Below are 24744 nucleotides of genomic sequence, written 5' to 3' on the forward strand. Positions count from 1 at the left end.
CATCCTTTCTAACTTTCCCAAACGGGACGGTTACCTTTTTCGATCTGAAGAAAGACAGTAAAGCTGCATAGTCATTGTTTGAGGAAGGAGGCACGGGACTCCTGAGTTCACTTTCTAACCTGGCCAACTCTCTTTGTAAATGCTTAACTAAGGCCTTATCAGACATGACCACATTGACCTGAGCTTTTGTAGTAACTTCTTTTGCATGACAAGCAAACAGAAGAGTGTTCCTGGTTTGTTCAACATGGCTTCGTGCAGGGCTCAAAGTACATATGATTGCAGTCCTGGCATTGCCACCCAAACAAGGCTGCAGTATGCGTGTCAGCTTAGAATCCCTGTAATTGATATGTCCTTGTCTGCCTTTACTGCATCCACCATAGCACCGCATTGATGAGTTGAGCAATCTAGTTATTGACAATAGTTTAACAAGACATTGCTTTTTTCTACAATAAATATTCTGTATTTGAACACATTATTATGGTAGTTATTACTAAAAATCCAACTGGATTGAAGGAACAAACACTAAAAAATATAGTAAAAATTATTTAAATATTAGTGCTATCGAGAAGAGTCAGATCTGAATTTAATGTTATTTTGTCTACTGTTATAACATATTATTTTGTCTACTAGTGTAGTATGTCTTACATTTTCTCAAAGTTTGATTTGATTTGACTATAACACTTACGTTTGTTTAGTTATCTTGTTGATCTATCATTATTTTAGACTCATAGATCGATTATATTTTATTAATAGACTCTCATAATTACAAAAATACAAATCATAATTGAATTATAATAAAACCAGAATGTTAACATTCTATCATTGTTATATGTATCTTTATATGAAATAATAACAAAAATATGCCCAATGTTTATATAAATGATCACTTTGATCCATTGTTCTTTTTTTAGTATTTTAACTTTTAATGTTTTAATTTTTAGTCAAAACATATCATATTTGATGAAAATTGTTAGTTGACTAACAATTAACCCATGTTGCTGATGTAGTATGTATCATATCACTCAAAGTGATGACGTGACATATGTTATATCACTTAAAATGACGATATGATATATGTCACGTCAGCAAAAATGATAATGTAGCACGTGACACGTAAATAATTTGACACAATTTTAACTACCACATCAGTAACATGGGTTGACTATAAGTCAATTATTTTCATCTAATAAGATCTATTTTAATCAAATATTGAAACGTTAGAGGGTAAAATATTTTTTTTTAAATAATATGATGTAAAGTAACCATTTATACAATCAATGAGGATAATTTTATCATTGCGTCTTTTTATGTTAGTTTTATGATGTTTCTCTTTTAGGGTCGGTATTGATACTTATTTGTATCTATTTTTCTCCTAATTATTTGATTAATTTTTTAATATTTTAATTAGATAATCCTGTCTTATTATTAAATTGTTAATTTGTACATTTTAATGATTATGAAAGAAATATTTGATTAGAAAAATATATAATTTGGTGGATATATTGGAGTTAGGGGACCCAAAAATATAATTAATTAATATGTTTTAGTCCACTCTAATTTTGTAGACTCTTTCTATAATTTTATTGTATTTTATTTTGTTTCAAAAAACATGATTAATTTCCTTTTTTTTTTAATTTTTTTTAGAAAATGATACACTATGTGATGATTGTGAGATAAAAAAGCAGAGTATTCTGAATTGAAGTATGGAACAAACGAATGGGAGAATTAAATCCAATATTTTTTCTCAAATTCCATCTTAAAAAAAATTGCAACTACTATTTAAATATTTTAAAAATCAATTTCAACCATAATGACTAATATGTGGAAATTTGAGAGTGTGTTAGGTCCATAGTTGCAACTAACAAAATAAAATATTAGTATTTAGTGCATAGAAGACATTCTTCAAACGTGCACTCAAGTTTGAGCACCTCCATAAGATTTATTTATTAATTTAGAAGTGCCAAATCCCCTATTTTTACCCATTTATTTGTGCATAATTGGCCAATAAAATGAAAAAAAAAGTTAAATATATTAAAAAATAAAATAAAAAGTAGCCAAGAAACCTTATGTATTTTTAATTAAAAAAACATGTATAAATTAGTTTTCCATTAAAAAAAATTGCTATACATTGTTTCAATTTAAGTTATATGTAAACTATTTGATAAAGTTAATGTCATTAATCGATGTGTTCGAACGCACACAAAATTATATAATACTAAGTAGAGAAAATATATAAATTTAATTTTACTGATAAGATACAATAAAATGTATTATGAGATGATTTTTTCAACTAAATTTATTATATTTTATAATATTTATAATATTAAGGAATATTATTTAGATAATATTTAATTCATTATTCTACCAAATTAAGGGTAATTAATACTGATTTTAGTATTATAATTATTCAAATTTATTAATGATAGTGATTATTGACTTGTTGGTTCCACATTGCATACGGCTCCTCTTGGATTATCTTAAGTACCTAATAAGAAGGAAATAAAATCGAAGCAGGAATTCATCTGGTTGTTGAAATTAGGACTCCGTGCTTGTTGATTTATCCTTTTTATTTTTCCTTTTGAAGTGGATTGAAATGAGTAATGACCGATTCTTTTCCATGCAGTAAAATTTAGGGTAAATTTATATTTAGTACATAAACTATTACTTTTGTTCTATTTTATACCCAAACTATTTTTTAAAACCATAAATAACATTTAGTTTGAGATTCAATTTGGTACTCTGCTATTAAAAAATTAACAGAACTGTTAATTTTCCATTTAATTTTTTTTAAACGATGACAAGATAATGATGACACGTCAACATCGCAATTATGTTTTTAACGACAAGTATAAAAATAAAACTTAAACTAAATGTTAGGTATGATTTTGAAAATAAATAAAGTTTAAATACCAAAATGGAATAAAATTAATAGTTTAAGTACTAACTTGAAAATAAATTAATATTTTTTTTGAAAAGTTATATAATTTGTTAACAAAATATAAATAGCTTCGTAATTATTAAGAACAATGTATTTTTTGAATAGTTTGAAGAACAATGTATTTGTAACACAACCGACATTAATTATTTATATTACCTATAATTATAAAAAAATTATGAGTGATATTAAAATTTAATAATAATGAAATTAATTCAATAAAAAAAAGATTGTAATGTGTTTGTTTCACTAAAAATATATTTTAAAATAATTTTAGAGAAATTTATCAAATAACGGAAAATAAATTACACAATAATATACAAGCTTCAGAGATACTTTCCGAAATCAGTTTTCTAAAAACTATAATTTATTTTTCGAAAAATCAATTACACTGAAAAATACAAGAAATTTTTTCACTACCTAAATCCACATTTTATAAATATAAGAACAAAAGTCTGTTCAAACTCACTTAATCCATATAGTTTTTGTTCTAGTCAATTCAACCTAGTTGGTTATGATGATTAATTTAGTTTTATAAGTGATTAATATAAATTAAGTGGATCGGTTTGATTATGAATATATATAGTATAATTTAATGTACGTTTAATATAGATTGTTTTTAATATAGTTAAATATATAACTATTTATTAGTTCATTAAATGGAACAATGCGTTAAGTAGTTTAAATAAGGTTGAGGTTCAAATCCTAACATTATAAATTGAATAAACTAAGTTAAAAAAATCGTTTTTAATGAATCTTTATAATATTTAATCCGAATTAATTGATTTATAAATCGAATATCGATGGTTATATCAAAACTACAAGACTGATGGATTTTCATAAGAGAAAAAAGCCAATGACTCAGCAATCATGACCCATTGAAAGTCCCAAATTCAAATGGAAAACCTTATTGGGATGATGGATTGAATTGAATTATCAAAGGCCCGTGAGGACAGATTCGTCATTACGTCATTTCACTTTAGGACAATAAAATAAAAATATTCGCTAGCTCGTTTCTACTAGTGTTTTCATTTCATCTCTGCGAACGGCGACACCGTCTCCCTCTCTCCCTTTCTTTTCATTTCGCAAAATTAAAATATTTAAAAAAAAATCAATAGACGATAAAACGACGCCCGGATTTACCCAGAATTCAAAACCCTAGGGCTTTCAATCTCTAGGGTTTCACTCGCTTTTTAATTTTGCAAATCATTTGATTTTATTTTTCCTTGTATGGATACCGAGGAAGAAGAGCCTCACCACGTCCCCAATGTCGATTCCTCTGTTCAATTGGACGATGCCCCGGTGACTACAGCTACGGACTCCGAGTTACAGAATCAAAGCACTGAGTTACGTTCCGAGCTCGAGTCTGCTACGTCAGCTGCGTCTCCTGTTGCTGGAAAGGAAGAGGAAGGTGAGGGGAAGGGAATTGATGTGGAGGTGGCTGTTGGTGATGAAAAGGGCGGCGGGGATTTGATCGTCGGGGAGGAGAAGCATGAGACTGGTGCTGGCGTTGAAATAAAAGGTTCGTCTCCGGTTGATGGTAATAAGGAAGGTGGTGATGGAGAGGACGGCCGCATGGAAGGGGAGAAAGCTGAATTGGTGGAGGATGCGACAGTGGATGATGTGATGGAAAAAATGGAGGATGCGGTTAATTTGTCGGATGAAAGAGTTACAGCGGAAGGGATTGAGGTTTCTGTGGCGGAGCAACAAGTTGTTGAGTCGGCTGAGGAAGCGGGTAACTCGGTCGAGCAAAAGGTAGCTGATTACGTAAATGACCGACTAGATGTTCTAGAGGAGAAAGAGTTGGTTGACGGGTTGGGTGAAAGAGGGACTGACGATAAGGCAGAGGTGGATGGTGCGACGGAGGAAATTTTGATTAAGGAAGAAATAATCGGGGCAGAAGTGGATGATTTAACAGAGCAAAATGTGGTTAAGGAGGAAACTGTAACTATGGAGGAAAGAGAGGTGGCTGACGTATCTGTGAAAAGTGAATTACTGGTGGATAATGAGGTGGAACAAAGTGGGATTATGGATAAAACTGGGGTGGATGACATTGCTGAGGAAAGTGAATTTCTGGAGAAACCCGTTGCTGATCTTGCAGTTCCGACTGAGGTTGCGGGAGAAACTGGTACTCACACGGTTGAGAAAGGTGAAACTTTGGAAGAAAAAAGGGTAAATAATGTGGCTGAGCAAACTGAAATTTTGGATGATATTCATGCTGTAGAGGAATTAAGAACTGATATGACCGAGTCAGAGGATGACCCTGTCATGGAAGAAAATACGGTGAATAATGTGTTTGAGCATACTGAAAATATGGAGGATATTCATGATGTAGGGGCAGCAGGTCCGGATATGGCCGAGGCTGAGGAGGACCCTGTAATGGAAGAGGAATTGGACGACGAAAAAGATACAGAGTTAGGAAATATAGAAGAGGATGTTGACGAAGCAGAGGGGACTGAGACCGAGATGACGGATACTGCAGAGGTAATGGAAGCAGCAGATGACATTGATATGCCAGACATGACGGAAGAGTTGGAAACTGAGGCAGCAGAGCAGACGGAGGGCGCAGAGGGGATAGAGGATAGTAGTAAAGCTAGTGGTGGCAAGAGGAAGCGGAGAAAGATTTCAAGTACTAAGGTTCAGGAAAAAGCTTTATCTAAGAAGAAGGCAGAAGAGGATGTCTGTTTCGTATGCTTTGATGGTGGTGCCCTTGTTCTTTGTGACCGCAGGTGAGTCTAACAAAACCAATTCTCATGCAAGTTGTATATGTATATTCAATGTCTTATGCTTTTTGTTGTTTTTCCTCCATAGGGGTTGCCCAAAGGCTTACCATTCTGCTTGTGTTGGTCGTGATGAAGCTTTCTTTCAATCAAGGGGTAAATGGAATTGTGGTAAGTTGCTCATTGCACTCTCTAACTTCTAATATCTGAGTTTATTTAGGGCCTCGTGGAATATGAAGTTATGAACCAATACGTTGCTTGTCACGGCGGTGCTATTTTTTTTTTACTTCAAGCATATTGTCTGCTTATGATTGGTTTTGCAATATTTGGGTGGAAATTGCTGTTTGCTAGCTGGCTGATACCGATTTAGGAACATGAGCACCGAAATTTTGAACTTTGATATCCCTTTCTCCTTTTGTGTTTAATTGCAGCATTATTGAAGCTGTTACTTATTTGATGTAAATGACAGTGAAACTTGCTGGAAGGGGCTTTTCTGAAGGCACCAGAAGTTCATGTTTAGTTTTTCCCAGCACACCATTAAGTTTTGTTTTCTTCTCGAATTGGTTTAATGGCACTCAAAAGAACATTTGAAGTGTAGTATCTCTCTGTAGTAATTAGGGTTCACCTATCATTCCAAGTCAAGACAATGGCTACTGGCAATGCTTGGATTTGTAGTGAAATTGCACATTGTAATTATTATCCTGGAATGCAATCATCTCTTAGTCATCAGATGCTTTTCTCTCAGGAAAAATATTCAATTAAGGTCACAAAGGCAGAGCTTTCCAGTGACTTCAATGTTTATATTTGTAATACAACTGGCCAAGACTCTGAGAGCTTGGTTACCTGCCTTTTTGTTGAGACATAAGGGAAGAACCATGCAACTGTTGTACTTCAACTTTATAAGTGAGCAGCAAATTGTCACCTCAGTTTTGGAACTTGCAAATTGATTGAATTTCATGTACAAGTGACAGATATCAGCTTGCATGCAATTGTGCATTTGGGGTCAAACAACTTTAAAATTGTAATATTTTTACTGCTATGTACCGTTGATAGTTCACGTGGAGTGCAATGGATGCTGAATTGGACTTTTGATCAATTTTGTTGGGATGTGAAGATGACTGAGAATGGCTTGTAGCTATCTTTGCAAAAGGCAATTTGGATCTGCTCTAAATGCCCTTTACTTGAGCCAACCAGCTCCTATTTTGTTTGTTTAAACTATGCGCTAAAAGGAATAAGAACTTGCAATTTCAGTGGCTTGTGTTAAATGATTATGGGACTAGAGGTTACTATTATGCGATCACTCTATAAACCTTTTTGGATCTTTTCTTAGAATTTTTTCTTTACTCTTCTTTCATAACTCCAATCAGTGACATTTTCCTTGAGAGAGCTCAACTATTACATGCTCATGAGTATGAGAAGATGCAGTGAGGACTGAGGAGTGTAATCTTTGTGTGAAAAATGAAAGAAAAAGACTAGAACGGAAAATGGATCTTTTGGCTTGAATGAACAATGGCCAAGACAGTTGACAGAACTGGTTATGTAAATTTCAGGATGCATTCAGTGGGATAAGCTAACTTTTGTGGCATAATCCACCGAGTGATAACCTTGTTATATGCTTGTTATACGCTTTGGTATCATCAAAGAATGATGTGCATTCTATAGTGTGGAAAAGGGTCCACTAAAATATTCACTTGAAGGTTATATCATTGTTGCATCTTGTATTTGTATGCAGTTTTTTTTTTCTGTCTGAAGAAAGACAGACTGGTTAATAAGCTTTTAGAATTCTTTATGCAAGTGTGCTTGTTCAAAATGTGGAATGTGCAATCAGGAATGTCTACTTGTTTGCCTATTAATGTGACTGCGTTTGCTGTTACTTTATGTTAAAATGCTGCCGGTAAAAAATATGTTAGTTGACACAGTGGTATGATCCGTTTACATTCTTGCTTATTGTATATGTGTAATTTATGCTTATCAACTTTGATTTTATGTACAGAGAAAATGTATTGTATTACTTTTTACATCTCTATTCTAATTCGAGTTATGATTTCTTTGAATTAGGTTGGCATCTGTGTAGCAACTGCAAGAAGAATGCTCATTATATGTGTTACACATGTACCTTTTCCTTATGCAAGGGATGCATCAAAGATGCTGTAATCCTATGCGTAAGAGGTAACAAAGGCTTCTGTGAGCCATGCATGAATCTTGTCATGTTGATTGAAAGGAAGGAGCAGGTAAATGAAGAAATGATACTATTATACTGTTACCTTATTTCCATTTCTTGATGTGTTGTGTTTCAACTTTAGTTTCTTTTGATTATTTTTTTAGGTTAATAGGATTATTCATGTGGTAAGTTGTAAATATGTAACAGGCGAAAATGATACTATTATACTGTTACCTTATTTCCATTTCTTGATGTGTTGTGTTTCAAATTTAGTTTCTTTTGATTAGTTTTTTAGGTTAATAGGATTATTCATGTGGTAAGTTGTAAATATGTAACGGGCGAACTCATAGCATCAACTATCTTTCCTGATATAATGTCAAAATGATAAGTGTCGTTCTTGAGATCTTTTTTGCCTATGGGTGGTTGCTTTTTTCCGGGGGGAGAGGGGTGGGTAGGTGTTATTCGGTCTCTTTAGACTGTTTTATTAGGGCTTTCTATTATGCTTCATTATGGATTGTTTCAGGTCTATGTTGCTTTAAATGTTCCATAATCTTTGAAAACTAGTAGTCAATGGCCTTCTTACTGGCGTTGTTTTCAGTTGCATTCTTCAATAGTTTCTTCCTTTTGTTGATTAGTTCCTTTGGAAAAGATTAGAGAGTGTCCACCAGAGAACATCACATGTTAAAAGCCTTTCATATTGAGAGACGCTGTGCTGAACCTGAGCTTAGAGGGAAATCAAGAAGCCTTTCATACAGTAAATATATTGAACAGTCATAACTCATAATTAAGTATTTTGTAGCTGTGTTAACATGTAATTGCTGATTCATTCCTTGTCTGGGGTTTTGGGGTATATTAGTGGCTTCTCTCTCTCTCTCTGTCTGTGTCAATTTGGTGGAAATACTACATTATATTTGTTGTTACTTTTGCAGGAACAAATAGATTTTGATGACCGAGGTAGCTGGGAATATCTATTCAAGGATTATTGGATTGATTTAAAAGAGAGGTTATGTATAACTTTAGATGAAATTGCTCAGGCGAAAAATCCCTGGAAAGGTGCTGCCGAACAGGAATCGCCTAATGAACTTCATGATTTTAATGATGCTGGAGGGTCTGACTCCGATAATTATTCTGGGAATGTGGAAGTAACCATTTCTAAGCGAAGAAAGACTAGGAGTCAATCAAAGGCACATGCAAGAGAGGATGATTCACCAAGCACCGTGGCAGCTAGCGGTGAAGGGGCATCTACAGATGAAAATGCTGAGTGGGCATCAAAAGAGCTCTTGGAAGTTGTTATGAACATGAGAGAAGGGGACAAATCTGTTTTATCTCGAATGGAGCTCAGTCAACTTATATTGGATTACATTCAAAAGTACAAGCTTCGAGATCATCGCAATAAGTCTTATGTCATTTGTGACACAAGGCTTAAGAATCTGTTTGGGAAACCGAGAGTGGGGCATATTGAAATGTTAAATCTTCTCGACCCTCACATATTTTTCACCAAGGAGGATTCTCAGAGAGATGATTTCCAAGGGAGTGTTGTTGATGCAGAAACTAATCAACTCGAGGCTGATTGGAACTCTGATGCTTTGACTAAGAACGGAAAAGATAAGAAACGTAAAACTCGTAAGAAGGGTGATGCAAGGGGACTTCAATTGAATGTGGATGATTATGCTGCCATTGATATGCATAATATAAATCTAATTTATTTGCGACGAAATTTGGTGGAGGAATTGCTTGAAGATATTGAAACATTCCATGACAAGGTTGTTGACGCTTTTGTGAGAATACGAATATCTGGAGCTGGTCAAAAGCAAGATTTGTATAGACTAGTGCAAGTTGTTGGTGAATACCTGGAAACTGTGTACCATTGCTTGTTTTTACGTCAGAAAAAGTATCTAAATCTCATAAGATTATTTAACATTATGATTTTCTGTACAGGTACAAACAAAGTTGCTGAACCTTATAAAGTTGGCAAAAGAACAACTGATTATCTACTGGAGATTCTAAATTTGAATAAGACAGAGGCGGTATCAATTGATATTATATCAAATCAAGAGTTCACTGAGGTAGTTATTAGCTGAGTGTGGAATTGCATTTTATTTTTCCGTTATTGACTATTTGCATCTTTGATGGAGTTCTACATCCTTTTCTCTTACTAAAGTACAATATGATCTTTTAAAGAAAATATCGGGTATAAAAGTAGAATCCCCTTTCTAGAAACCTGCCAAATACATGTACTAGAAAAAAACTCAACATTTGTCACTAGAAGCTTGAGGCATGTTTAATTTATTTTATTTGCTTGTAAATATGGAAATCCTATTTCTCTGGTTCATGTGGAATAAAAGGTGTCAATATCAGCAGTATTATGTTATATATATATTGGAATCTAGTTCTGGCAGTTTTTTGTTTTGATTATATATTTATAAACTGTTGTTTTTTTGTTAAGAATATGCTAAGCCAATTAATCTATTAGGATGAATGCAAGCGGTTGCGTCAGAGCATCAAGTGTGGACTTATCAACCGTCTGACTGTGGTAATTTTCACTTCTTGTTTTATAATATTTCATTTTTTATCCACAGTTATCATTTGTTTTTGTTCTAAATTTTATTTGAAGTCATTTTTACAAAATTTATTGATTGCTGCAGGGAGATATACAGGAAAAGGCCATGGCAATCCAGGCAGTCAGAGTCAAAGATGTAAACCTCTCTCCTTTCAACTATCATATATGTGTGTGTGTATATATATATATATATATATTATATATATATATATATATATATATATATAGACCTGAAGACACATTTTTATTTGTTGAGAATTGCTGATTATTTATTATATTCTTTGATCTTGAAAATCATGAAGCACGACTTTGTCTGTTGGGTACTCTTGATTAAGTATGATATCTTGTACAAAAAAGGAAGTCATGTGAAAAAGAGAGAAATTTATTAAATATGATTAATGTGCAAAGAGGATCATGATCTTTTTCCTTAATTTGATCTGCTTGAGTAGTATCATTGGTAGTATTGTATCAGTTTGTGTTATTAAAAAAGAATAACCAAAATTTCTCTGTTATCAAAATGCAGTGGTTAGAATCGGAGATAACACGACTCAGCCATCTTCGTGATCGAGCCAGTGATTTAGGACGTAGAAAGGAATATCCTTTTCTCATGATTTTAGCTTCTGCGTTTTATTCTCTTAAATTGCAGTTGGATGCACATCAATTAGTTTTTGACAGATTGCAACAACCAGTAAACCTCACCTTTGTCCAGAACATCTTGTAGGTTAGAAAGGGAGAGTTATTGGAGACCTTCAATTTTTTGAACTGTCCAAATTTGGGGATTTGGAGTAGGATGCCTCGTTATAGTAGTTTTTCTTTTACAGACGCTCATTTTTTAACATTATTCATTATAATTTATAACCATTAGGTATATAATTTTTTTATGAATACACTAAATGACCATCTAAAGTTTCTATGTGCATCATGCATTTCTTTTTAAGGAAAATGAATCTGACAGTTTCGTCGTAGCCCTTGACTTTTGTTCACGCTTAGAGAATGTGTAGAGAAACTGCAGGTTTTAAAGACACCTGAAGAGCTACAGCGTAGATTAGAGGAGTATCCTGAGATACATGTAGACCCCAACATGGATCCTAGTTACAAATCAGAAGAAGAGGAGGAAGATGATAAGAAACAAGGTCCTTTTTTCTTGTGAAATTTTTTGTGTCCTCTTTTATCTCTTGTTTGTCTTTTGTGTTTGATAATGTTTTGGTTAATACAGATAATTATTTGAGGCCAAGAGGTAGTGGTTTTAGCAGGCGAGGGAGAGAACCAATTTCTCCAAGGAAGGGAGGTCACAGTTCAACTGATTCTTGGAGTGGGAACAGGAATTATTCTAGCATGAATCGGGAATTAAGCAGGAACGTATCGGGTAAAGGATTTACAAGCAAAGGGGATGATTCTATCAGAGCTAGTGAAATGGGAAATGAAAATTCATGGAGTCTTGCACGGGAGAGAGAAACACAACAACCAAACAGTTGGAGCAAGCCGAAAACTGCTTTGAGTTCAGAACTTAGGATGAGGAATAGCCACTCTGTTCTAATCCAGGAACCATCCTTGAAGGTTGCATCAGAAATTACACCAACACCCCCATCCACGGGAGTAACTAGCCAAATTAATGAATCAGAGAAAATGTGGCATTACCAGGATCCATCTGGTAAAGTTCAAGGACCGTTTTCGATGGTACAATTGCGGAAGTGGAGTAACACTGGATATTTCCCTGCCGATTTAAAAATATGGAAAACTAATGAGACGCAAGATGATTCTATACTTTTGAATGATGCCTTGGCTAGAAAGTTTCAGAAAGACCCTCCTCCGGTAGTAGAAAATAGCCTGCCGAGGGTGCATATGGCCTGGTATGGGAATCCAGTTGGAGCTACCTTGAAGCAAGGAATGGAAAGCCAAGTTGGAGAAAGATCAAGGCTTGATCAGCATCACGTAGCTTGGAGTCCTCAATGTGTTTTGGGTTCGCCAGTTCAACCCGCTCCATCTTCACTTGAGATCCCGAAGCATTCTCGAGATGCATTGGGCTCTGAAACAAATCTACCTTCTCCCACTCCGAACCAAACCAATGATGGGAATAGGGGTCAAGCGTTTGAAAACAAATGGTCTCCTACCCCTGCACAATCATCGGGTTCTCTTCCAGTAGCTAATTCATTCCGACGGGGTGCAGTAGGGCTGCAACCTCCCACTGTTGTTCCAGAGAGTGGGAGCCCTGCTGCTCCTGTAGTGCATTCACATACGATGGTGTCAAGTGAATCACACGGGAGACAGCTCAATGCTCCAGCTTCAGTTAATCTAGGTGTTGATATAAAAAATGCAGCTACGTCTATCCAGAATTTGGTTCAATCTTTGAGTTCCCACAGTCCTGCTGAAACTCATGGACCGGGTTCAGTCTCAGTTTCAAGGCAAGAATCATTTTCTGTATCCTCCATACCTGCCGCTGGAACTCAAAGGTGGACAAATGCTGCAACTCAGAAGCTAGAACCAAATCCTTCACTTGCCATTCCTGCTCAACTTGCTCCTTATGGTCATTGGAATGGCGCATCGCAAACCGGTCAATTTCCTGCTCCTTTCAGCACAGGAAATACCACTGGGGTCTTTCCAACTCCTGGTCAACCGAGTACGATGCCATCGGATTCCTGGAGGCCTGCCGTTCCTGTTCAGTCAAATGTTCAGCTTCCTGATCCACACAATTTACCTTGGGGCATGGCCGTCGCTGATAACCAGGGTGATACCCTGAGACAGGCACCAGGAAATCAGAATCCTGCAAACACAAATATGAACTATCAGGGTTCAGCTTCTGTTAATCCTTTACAAAATTGGGCTGCCCCTGGCCAAATACAAGTACCAGGGAATGCAAAACTAGGTTGGACTGGTCCTGGGAATACAATGCAAGGATGGGCACCACCTGGACAAGGACCTAACATTACTAATAATGCAAATCCTGTATGGGTTCCACCAGGTCAAGGAGCAGCACCGGGAAGTGTGAATCCTGGTTACATTGCACCGTCTAGAAATACTGGCGGCATGTGGGGAAATGAACAGAATCACAATGGAGACAAGTTTCCGGATCAACGAGGTAGGAGCTCACAGGGCGGTGAATCTGGTTTCGGTGGAGCAAAACCTTGGAGTAGGCAATCATCATTTGGCGGCGGAGGTGGTTCCAGGTTGCCCCTTAAGGGACAGAGAGTGTGCAAATTCCATGAAAATGGGCACTGCAAGAAAGGGGCATCGTGTGATTACCTGCACACCTAACATTTTTGGTATATGTAGAGCAGGTTAGAGTAGGTTGTCTGTACGGTTTCCATTTGGAAATTTCGTGACATTGTATTTCCTTTGAATCATTTATGTTTGTAAAACCTTTTCCTTCGTAGTTTTAACCCTTTAAGTGAATATTTTTATAACGAGTTATTGTGAATTTGTGGTGTTAAAATCTGATTTTAGTTGACATGACACCTACTTATCATAAATGTATAATCATATTCTAGTCGATATAATTTTTTTTAAAAAAAAATAAAATAGCGAATTTTAGGGGTGGGGGTGGTGACGTTTTTCCCGAAAAATTACCGGTGACCGATATATTTACCAATCTAACACCGGTCAGACTATATTTTTTGATCTAACACCCTTAGCAATAAAGCGTTATATGATGATTTGGAGCCACGTAGGGTAAGGCACGGCCCCTGAAACACGCCTTATGCTGACATGGATATACGTGTGTAAAGCGCGGCCCTTGGGACGCGCCTTACGCCACGTAGGGGTATAGCGCGGGGCAGGGGCCGCGCCTTACATTTAATTCTGATTTATATATAACGCGGGGCAGGCGTCGCGTCATACCTTTAATTGATATAATTATATAAGGCGCGGTGCAAGTACCGCGCCTTGTAACTTTTCCCAGCTATAAATACTCTTGTCCCCGATTAAGTTTCTCACATCTCCTCATATCTCTCCTCTCAACTTATAAATTAATACAACAATTCCGTCAACGAGTCAATAATTCTGACAATTTTCTCATATTTTATTCAGAAGTTCGTTCGATTTTTCGTTATAAGGTAATTTTGTGATAATTTTTTTAATTATATTTATTGTTTATTATGATTATTTGAAAAAATATTATACTAATTGTTGTCAATTAATTTATGTGTTTGTAAAATTAGAAAGCGGGAATATACATCGAAATAGTTTTACGGTACATGTAATAATATAAAATTATATTATTTAAATTATTTACGTTTATGTGTAAAAATTTTATTATGTTATATTTTTGTTTATATATTATTTATTTAATCAGCATTGTTTCAGTTATTTTTTTTTTGCAGATATAATATTGCCGCACTTTTAAACTCAAAGAATGATGCAACTTTCAACTATTGTTTATTATGATGGTGAAATTCGAGAATATGAAACCGACGTTGTTTTCGTATCAAATGAGCGTGTTAAAATATCATTGAAGAGAAACATAACTCTTGAAGAGCTGATAACGAAGATTTCGAGGAAGATTCATGTTGGAAGTAGTAGAAAAATGTCGTCGTTACAGTACAGATTTCCAACATCATTGTTGCCATTAACTTATACAGCGTTTGAACTTTTGAACAATGATGATGTTGAAATGATGGTTGAAGCTCAAAGTAATTATTCAGACGCCGATATTGAGATGTATGCAAATTTTATTCAAGTGCGTGCCGTTCGGGGTCAATCATTAAGCTCCCACTATGGGTAGGCTGAACAAGTTGATCAAGTTGACAGCCCGACGACAGTAATGTGTTATGATTTTAATGCCATAATGTGGAGACATTCATCCGCAACTCCTTACGATATGTACCGAGATGGGTCGACGAACAATCCGTATGACAACATCGCGTCCAGTTCAAGGGGAAGTCATTTATCTGCAAATCCGTTTGACCTTAATATGAAGATACCATCGACGCAACCATATGTGCAGTTTCCATTTGACACGATAGCTTCAAGCTCTAGGGAGAGGCATTCGACTGCGAGCTTTTTCGATCTGAATGTCGATATGCCTTCCAGTTCAAGGGGAATGCGTGCAAGTAGTAGGTTCTTCGACCTAAATGTGAATAGCATAAAGGAACCATCATCTCCACCAGAAGAATCGCTTCGTGAGCATGGTGCGGATGGTGCTGAGACTGGACTATTCATTCACCCAGAATCACCGCAATGCAACTCCGATGATGATGTGGATAAAATTCCAGCAAATGTGACACAAACTGACCCTCCAGCACACATGTATGAACCTGATTATGGTGCAATGTATGGGCCAAAATTTGCGGATATGCCTCATCTCGGTGACTATGGATATTACTCATCAATAAATTATGGTGAGTTATATTTAGGCATGGAGTTTTCAAGAAAAGAATAAGCGATGATGGCTATAAAAAATTACAATATCCGTAATTCAGTTCAATCGAGAGTCGACCGCTCCACGACAGAAAAATATGTATGCTACTGTGCCCGACGCAAAAATGGATGTAATTGGATGGTTCGCGTGTCGAAAAGGAAGAGGAAAAACAACAGATGAGAACTAACAGTATACAACGATCCTCACACATGTTGTGCTGGAGGGGTCAACCAATATCATCCCAACTTGGACTCTGAAGTGATATATCAAGCCATCATGCCCATGGTAAAAACAAGCTCTTATATAGCTGTTGTTGTGTTGATTTCAACTATACAGTCGCAGTATGGGTACACTGTCTCCTATAAAAAAGCTTGGTTGGCAAAACAAAATGTCATTCTCAAACTTCATGGCGAATGTGATGCATCTTACAACGAACTTCTAGGCTAGTTTAGGCTGGTGCAGAGGTTGAATACTGGGACAATTGTGGACTTAGAAACTTCCTATGCATACCATAATGATCGAGTTCTCCGCGATCGATGCAAAATTCTATCGAGTTTTTTGGACTTACCCATAGTGCGTTAATGCTGTCAAATACTGCAAGTCTGTGGTCCAGATCGACGGGACTTTCTTGTATGAAAAATACAAGCAAGTTTTATTATTTGCAGTTGTCAAATATGACAATCGCAACATTCTTCTAGTTGCTTTTGCTCTTGTCGAATGAGAAGATACAGATTCTTGATATTTTTTCTTCCGAAATTTACGTGCACGTATTATCATGAGGGAAAACATATGTGTCATTTCAGATCGCGGAGCTGGGATCAAAGCAACAATGGAGTCTTTGGGTCCAATGTGCCAACCACCATTTGTCCAACATAGGTATTGTCTCCGACACATTGCTGCGAACTACCATGGAATGTACAAGAATAATGATGAGCGTCAATTAATTGTGGGCATGGGTAAGTGAAACTGATGTAGTTTGTTTTCTTTCGATCGTTTTAATTTTGCAAAGAAAACAAGTTAGTAAGTTATACATTTTTTGATCAGGTTACGAAATACTTCCTCAAACGTTTGAATCAGTTGTGCGTAGGGAGGGCGCCTTCCTGATGCGTGTCAGATTCACAGGGAAGGCGCGGCCCTTGCCCCGCGCCTTATGTGTAATTACACACTTACCTGCGCTTTATCCACATGTATCCATGTCAGCATAAGGCGCGTTTCAGGGGGTGCACATTACCCCTAGTGACGCCAAATCAGCATATAACATGGTGCAGGGGCGCGATTTACTACTAAAGGTGTTAGATCAAAAAATATAGTATGATCGATATTAGATCGATAAATATACATGTCACATATGATTTTTGGGGGAAAACGCCGGGTTGGTAGACTGGTAGTTAATCCTCGTTTTCCACGTGGACATTTTATTTCCTTCAAAATTCGATTTCTTTCTTTCTTTCGCAATATTCAGTTCCGAGACAAATGATTGAGTTTTGCTCTTTTTCTTTGTAATCTATTTTGAAATTTCATCTTTTTTGGGACCCTTATCTCTGATTTCGAAGGCAATAATGAGCACGCATAAGCGCGTGGTTCAATTAGGGTTTAATGCGTGTTCGAGTTCCCTTGCTAACAGGGTTGGATACCGCCAGATTTCTCAACTAGTTAAATCCAACGGAAAGCGTGCATTTCTCGTCGATACATTAGCTCTGGTATTCCTTTCCTTTTTCCTTCTATTTTCTCAGAACTTTCTGTTTAGTTGCCGAGAGAACTCAGGAATACGGTGTAAAATGAACATGATTTAGTGTTTATTGATAATTAGTAAGATCGATCCGAGTTTGTATCCCGATTACTTCTTTTTAGGTATTACACTTTATTCGAGTCAGATTTGGTTATTTGAAAATTTTAGAAAATGAATTACTTCATTTGTTTGGCCTCTTTCGTTATGTTTGAGTTATTTGGACATAGGTTCGAAGTTTGGAAGCGCAAGGCGTGCCATCAAAACAAGCAGAGGCAATAACAGGAGCAATCACCGAAGTATTAAACGACAGCTTGGAGAATGTTTCCCATTCTTTTGTTTCAAAGGCAGAAATGCAGAAGGTGAAGGATATATTTATTAATCTCCATTTACTTTTGTTTTCTGTACTCGTACCGTTTACTATTTTATCTCCTGTTTTTGATGGTCTCAATTATGTATGATCTTCATCAGCAAGTTGATATCAAGTTATTTCTATGTTTTACTTTGTAGACTGAGATGCTTCAAGAAGCCAATTTGTCAAAGTTTAAGTCTGAAGTAAAAAGTTCCCAGGTACTCTTAATTTTAAGTGGCAAAGCTGAAAAAAAGAATTGTCTTATCATGTTTGCATTTCATTATCTCTATCTTTCCGTTCCACAAGAAGTGAATACTTCAACCAATCTCTTACTGAGGCTAGTATTTGGGATTGTCTAGACCTTCAGTTGGAGGTAGAGAACAAGTTATCTTGCAGCTGAATTTTATTATATCATGGCGGTGATGAGAAATTTTGTATCGATGGCAAGAGTAGGTTAGATAACAGTACAGTTGGGAGTAGAAATTAGATGCATACTTGAAAATCCAGGTGAAGATGCTTCCATGGTGGGTATCAGTGAGGTTTTGGAACTATGTTTGGTGGTTGACAACGTATCGAGTTTTTATTTTAGAAGTTATTCTAAGATGAAGTAGAGTGTAAATGAGATGGAGAGTCCAGTGGCGGTTTTTCCATCAGATCATGTTGGAATTGAAAGAGAACTCTTCTCATTGAGCTGGTTTAGATCTACATTTAACATTTTGGCCCCTAGTGAGAAGGTTTCTTTCCTTATGATTTGATGTCATGGTGATTCAAAGAATAAGTAATTCTAAATGTTCTCTTCAGTTTGAAGTTTTAACTCATCTGTTCTTAATTATCATTGAGAATGGACCATCAGTTGGTTAACTTACAGGTTCTTCATTTTAATGCAGGAGTATCATTTTTTCTATGCTGCAACGTGAAACTGAAAAGCTTAATGGTGATATAGAAAAAATGCGAAGTGAACTAAGGCATGTTTTGTAGGGTACAAGTCAATGTTTCTTACTTTCTAAAAATTACTAGCTTGATTTTATACAACTGATCTTTCAAACAGGTATGAAATTGACAAGGTCACTGCCGGGCAGCGCCTGGATTTGAATCTTGAAAAAGGGTAGGTAGAGTTAGTTTTCAATTGCTTCTCTCCATTACTCCACTTGCTTTATTCTGTTATTTCAGGCGTTTACTTTCTTAACTGATTTCAGCCGCATACGTGATGAACTCGCCAATCAAAATGCAGAAACTACCAACCTAACGAACAAGTTAGATAGGGTGGGCTTGCTTGTTTATTTTCATTTGAAGATCTTTGTGTTGGGGGTGACATACAGATGTTAACCTGTCATTTTGAACCGTCTACAGGAAATTCACGCCTTAAGAGCCCAGTTGGAAGCTGCAAAATATGATGTGATTGATTAAGTACTGCATAGGTTCTCTGGTCTCCATATCAGCCGTCGGCTTAGCCGTACTCCGCATCTTGATGTAGCATTACATCTGTTTACGGTAATGATAACATCTCCATGAATACCAAATTTCATTCTTTTACGGGCAACTTGAATACTCGGCCGGAAAAAAAAAGCGCAACTTGAATACTCCGTCGAAAAAAAGGGTGAGAGTTACTTTATTGTCATAGCACAAATGTCTAGATTGGCCAGGGAAGACAATTCCTAGTTGACCGGAACAATTATTAGTGCTTCTTTTAGTATTAAGCACCATTTATTCTGTGCAATCATGTTTACTTGGTATGTTTCAAATTTTAATGCTATTCTCGGAAAGACAAAGGAGTTAGGTGTAGAATATAGGACTGCTAATTACCTTTGTAGTAAGTTGATATACAAAAATGTGTGAAATATTTTCCTATATGATTTGCTTGACTTTTGCTTTTATTATTCCTGATTAGGGATGGGCATAAGTCGGATCGAGTCAGAATTTTAACCCACCCGAACTCGACCAGAAAAATTAATCCTTCCCCCCAACCCGATCTTTAAGTTTAGGAGGGTTATACTCGACTTGAAACCGACCCAATATTTTGAACAAAACCCGCACTCGACCCGATTCGACCAGACCTATATATATATATTTATTTATTTTTATTAGGTAAAATAAATATCTAATTAAAAAATAAAATAGAAAGATATATTATAATTATTCTTAAAAATATAAGAGATAATTATAATATTGTGTGGGTTGAATTAGATTTTTTCACCCTAAATCTTTACTCGGACTCACCCATAAAAAACTAACCTGATTTAAATCCAAAAGTTGCAAAATAAAAAATCTGATTTGACTGGATCGGTCGGGTCCAAGTGAAACATCCATCCCCATCGATGAGTGGAAATGTTTGATTTTATTGTTCATATAATTTATCAGGTTAATTTCAAATATTTTAAAAATATAAACAAACTTGATTTGATTTAACTAATTTGTGTCATAATATTATAAGTAATTTATAATTAAATTTAAAAAATCAAACAATTTGATTTAATTTAGCTCAACTTTATAAATTTGATTTGATTTTTTATATATAATTTGAATAATAAAATAGAGCTCATTAACGAAATTAACTTAATTTTTTAATTTAATTTTAATTAATTCCATTGAATATTTACCTATTTTTCACCCCAAAAAAACTTCTGAAACGTGATAATGAACGAGACTTCAACCTACAACGATACTGGTCTTTCTATCCACAAAAGAGAGAGACAACAAAAACAACGCATAAAAACTAAGTGCATTTCCAGTATTAATATTCAATATAAAATAGAATCAAAGACGGAGATCGGTTGTTTAAAACTTAAAATTTTGAAAAATAAAATAAAATATACAAATAATTATAAAAATATGTTTAAAATGTTTTTTGGTTAATAAAATTTCAGAAATTATAAATAATTATTAAACTTATCAAATCGTTATAAAATGATCACTACGTGTTATAAAACAATGATAAATTTAATGGTTATTTTTATAATAATACGATAAAATTCAATAATTATTCTGTAATTTTTAAAATTTTAATAATGAAAAACCGTTTCAGAATAATTTAATGAATAAAAGAAAAGTTCAGAAAGGGTAAAATAGGAACTTGTGCACCAAAACAACCTACTTTCAGATTCTAGACTTCAAAAAAATTCAAAATCTTAGTGTGACAAAATTTTACCCAAAAGCTCTTTCACTGAACCACCCTCACCCTCTCAAAAACAGCAAAATAAATAAATATATCAAAATTCCCCAAATCCAAAGGCAAGTGTTAGCCGATATATCCGTCTATAGCTCTTTGAATCCATCGGGATAAAAGCTCCGATTTGTTATCTGGTGAATGGAAGCGATCAGAAAACAAGCTACGCGGCTCCGAGAACAAGTCGCCCGCCAACAACAGGTCCCTCTATCTGTATATCCTAATTCGAACTCGAACTTGTTTTTTCTTCATAGTTGCTTTAGATCCAGGTCAACGCCAATTTCTCAGCTTCGTACATGATCTATCTCTATACATTTTTCATACGCACACACATATATATAGTTCGTTTTGTCGTCGATCTGGTTTTCTTTTTAATCTGCATAATTTCGAATCAGCGTTCCATTTTCAGCTAAGTGTCGGATCTATTTCCACGTGCCTTCTAGCGTGTTTATGATTCGTGAATCGGATCTAAATAGGTCGGAAATAATTGTAGTAATTGTTGTGCGAGTATTAAACTGAAAATGATGAGCTATTGAATGTTATTTTATTAGCTAAATTGAAATTTTTGAAGTTGGAGGATGGAATTTGAAATTGGAATCACTAGTCTTTTTAAATATTGTGTTTCAATCGAGTGATAAAAGTGGAAACAAATGTAAATTGTTTGATTTATTTTTCCCTTTTGGAATCTGTTAGAAACTCCTCAGTATGTTTTATTTGTTTCAGATTGCCATCTACGGGGAGAGCGTATCTTGTTTTAACTTGAATGCGTTACTATGTTCTTGTTCTTTTGAATTTATTCTTTTAACTCTTTTCCTCCATGAATGTTACTTCAGGCTGTTTTCAAACAGTTCGGGGGATATGGAGGTTCAGACAATGTAGTTACTGATGAGGCAGAATTCCAGCAACATCAGAAGCTCGAGAAGCTTTATGTCTCGACTCGTGCTGGCAAGGTTGCTAAGTTGTTCTCCTGCATCAAATTTTGCCCCGTGTGTTCTCATCATTTACCTTCGCCAATTTTGTGTTTCAGCATTTTCAAAGGGATATCGTCCGCGGTGTCGAAGGATATATTGTCACTGGGTCAAAACAAGTTGAAATAGGCGAGTTCGTGAAGCATTTTTTTATTTTTAAAAGTTTCCACTTTGAATTCAATAGAACTGACGTTGTTCTGTCATGTACATCTTTTCTTGACAGGGACAAAGTTGTCTGATGATAGCAGGAAATATGGTTCTGAAAATACTTGTACCAGTGGTAATACATTATCAAAAGCTGCATTAGGTTATGGACGTGCCCGAGCTCAAATGGAGAAAGAACGTGGAAATCTGCTAAAGGCTCTTGGGACACAGGTTGGTTTAGTATTTTCATTGCCAGAGCATAAAGCCATTGAAAGTTAATTTGTTAAGTTGATGAATACATGGAAGAAAACTTCTATGTTAATATCGGTTGTTTGATGACCTGTACATGGATTTACTCATTTTTACATTTATTTATATTTATCCCTAATTATAATAGGCCATAAAATCATCTGGATAAATTTTTGATGATTTGAATGTTAGGTTGCCGAGCCATAAGAAATCATCTGGATAAATTTTTGATGATTTGAATGTTAGGTTGCCGAGCCACTAAGAGCAATGGTAATGGGAGCTCCTTTGGAGGATGCGAGACATCTTGCTCAGCGTTATGACAGAATGCGACAAGAAGCTGAAGCACAGGTTTTATAGGCTATCAATGCCCTGCTGATTGGTTGAATATCTGTCTGTTTTACTTTCTTAGCATTATACACTCATTTATGAAAATATAGTTCCAAACAATTAGCACGTGAAGGGCTGGAAAGCCAGCTAATAGTTTTGAAGATTGGCTTATTGCGGGTCTATTCGTGATGTTTTGTGTTCTCTAGAGATTTGACGAGAGTGAAATTATTTTTTCTATACAATGCATTATGGAGTAATACTTTCCCCTTGCATTTGATGATTATGAAATTTTAAATTTGAGAGGCTGATTGTACTACATATTTACACCCTCGAACATATGACAGGCAATTGAGGTTTCGAAACGCCAAGCAAGAGTGAGGGAAACACCAGGAAATCCCGAGAATGTCATGAAACTGGAATCTGCGGAAACAAAACTGCAAGATCTAAAGTCAAACATGGCAATATTGGGGAAAGAAGCTGCTGCAGCAATGACTGCTGTTGAAGCTCAACAGCAGAGGTTGACACTCCATAGACTTATTGCTATGGTAACGCAAATTTCCTTGTGTAAGATCTCAATTTTATTTTGGATGTCTGGGATCTTAATTTTAATATTTTGTCCTATTTTATCTCGAACCGGAAGGTTGAAGCTGAACGTACATATCATCAACGAGTCCTTCAGATACTCGATCTGCTTGATGCCGAGGTATGAACTACGCTACTGAATCCTTTCTCAATATTCTTTTGCTGAAACTTACCGTGCAATATTACTTCCATATAATTTTCTCCATCTTAATAGATGAGATCCGAACGACAACGAATTGAAGCACCTCCTACCCCGAGTGTAGACACTGTGCCTCCACCTCCACCTCCATCATATGAGGAAGTCAATGGAGTTTATGCATCTCAAACAACTAATGGATCAACAGACAGCATGGGCTACTTTTTGGGCGAGGTCTGTGACTTGTTTGTAAATAGCTTTGGCACATTGGGATCAACAAGTTACTTTAATCTGTGTGGTGGCCAACTAATTGATGTATTACTACAGGTTATGCACACGTATAACGGTGAATCCAATGTGGAGCTATCTTTGTCAGTTGGTGATTATGTAGTTGTGCGAAAGGTTTGACGACTCAAGTTTTAACAATTTTACATTCGTATATGATTTCCTAGAATCTAGTAAAAGGATCCATTTTGTATAAACTCGTGGGGTTTTGGCAGGTGACGAACAATGGCTGGGCTGAGGTGAATGGAAAGCTGGTTGGTTTCCTTTCGGACATCGAAAGAAGGACCTATCTTTGTCAGTTGGTGATTATGTAGTTGTGCGAAAGGTTTGACGACTCAAGTTTTAACAATTTTACATTCGTATATGATTTCCTAGAATCTAGTATAAATCCAAGGATCCATTTTGTATAAACTCGTGGGGTTTTGGCAGGTGACGAACAATGGCTGGGCTGAGGGTGAATGCAAGGGGAAAGCTGGTTGGTTTCCTTTCGGATACATCGAAAGAAGGGACCGTGTTCTTGCAAGCAAAGTAGCATTAGTTTTCTAACACTTCCTCTGCTTGTTGGTGTCCGGGAAGACTGATTTTGTATGTGCATCTTTTCTCCTTTTTGGTGGTTTATTTGTGTTTGAATGTGTATTCGAGTTGGAGAGTTCGTCCCAAATAGAAGTTTTCTTCCCTACATGTGAATACATTTTTACATTTCAGTTTATCCCTAGGGTTCTTTATGTTTGATAAATAGTTCTCGAGTGGTTTGGTTTTTGTTTGTTTATACTCGTTTTTCAATTTAAATAAACGAAACACAAACAAGATTTTGATATTTGTTTATTGAATGAATCGAACACAATCAAGGCTTGTTCGGTCTATTTATGTTGATGACCAAATCTCGCTTATGTTCATTTGAAGTTTTGTATAGTAACTTAAATCTCGTAGAATTTATTTTATTATTCAATCATTATATAATTAATATTTATTCATGTGTTTATTTTATTTATGAGAAAATTATTAATATTTATGTTTGGTTATTTAATATTTAAAACATAAGAATTATGATTAAGTATTTATGTTTAAAAACTTGTTTTTATT

The 24744-nt window shown here is 35.6% G+C and overlaps 2 protein-coding genes and 1 pseudogene across 2 annotated transcripts in view; all 3 read left to right on the forward strand.

Moving 5' to 3' along the window:
• Positions 1 to 13806, forward strand: part of LOC120172854 (zinc finger CCCH domain-containing protein 19-like) — a 33234-nt gene extending 19428 nt beyond the window's left edge. Inside the window, exons 2-11 of the mRNA XM_039180210.1 lie at positions 4074 to 5664; positions 5747 to 5826; positions 7714 to 7886; positions 8746 to 9658; positions 9755 to 9882; positions 10290 to 10349; positions 10462 to 10512; positions 10900 to 10970; positions 11361 to 11509; positions 11593 to 13806. Coding sequence (XP_039036141.1) covers positions 4166 to 5664; positions 5747 to 5826; positions 7714 to 7886; positions 8746 to 9658; positions 9755 to 9882; positions 10290 to 10349; positions 10462 to 10512; positions 10900 to 10970; positions 11361 to 11509; positions 11593 to 13628 — 5160 coding nt within the window. The 5' untranslated portion in view covers positions 4074 to 4165 and the 3' untranslated portion in view covers positions 13629 to 13806. The remainder of the gene's footprint in view (positions 1 to 4073; positions 5665 to 5746; positions 5827 to 7713; positions 7887 to 8745; positions 9659 to 9754; positions 9883 to 10289; positions 10350 to 10461; positions 10513 to 10899; positions 10971 to 11360; positions 11510 to 11592) is intronic.
• Positions 13807 to 17192: 3386 nt separating this feature from the next.
• Positions 17193 to 19533, forward strand: LOC120172884 (annotated as a pseudogene).
• Positions 19534 to 20992: 1459 nt separating this feature from the next.
• On the forward strand, positions 20993 to 24327 carry LOC120172873 (SH3 domain-containing protein 2-like). Its single transcript, XM_039180228.1, has 10 exons — positions 20993 to 21171; positions 21804 to 21920; positions 21998 to 22067; positions 22162 to 22313; positions 22578 to 22679; positions 23003 to 23203; positions 23299 to 23361; positions 23455 to 23610; positions 23704 to 23778; positions 24091 to 24327. The coding sequence occupies exons 1-10, from the start codon at positions 21112 to 21114 to the stop codon at positions 24205 to 24207; spliced, it is 1113 nt and encodes a 370-aa protein (XP_039036159.1). The 5' UTR covers positions 20993 to 21111; the 3' UTR covers positions 24208 to 24327.
• Positions 24328 to 24744: the final 417 nt, after the last annotated feature.

The sequence above is a fragment of the Hibiscus syriacus genome, unplaced genomic scaffold, assembly GCF_006381635.1.
Source record: "Hibiscus syriacus cultivar Baekdansim isolate YM2019G1 unplaced genomic scaffold, ASM638163v2 tig00003041_pilon, whole genome shotgun sequence".
Classification (NCBI taxonomy): domain Eukaryota; kingdom Viridiplantae; phylum Streptophyta; class Magnoliopsida; order Malvales; family Malvaceae; genus Hibiscus; species Hibiscus syriacus.

What these genes read in the sequence shown, in the direction of transcription:
- LOC120172873 (XM_039180228.1), top strand. Translation starts at nt 21,112, where the DNA reads ATGGAAGCGATCAGAAAACAAGCTACGCGGCTCCGAGAACAAGTCGCC. An exon ending in TCTCGACTCGTGCTGGCAAG is followed by an intron (nt 21,921 to 21,997) that starts GTTGCTAAGTTG and finishes TTTGTGTTTCAG; the next exon opens with CATTTTCAAAGGGATATCGT. An exon ending in GTCAAAACAAGTTGAAATAG is followed by an intron (nt 22,068 to 22,161) that starts GCGAGTTCGTGA and finishes TTTTCTTGACAG; the next exon opens with GGACAAAGTTGTCTGATGAT.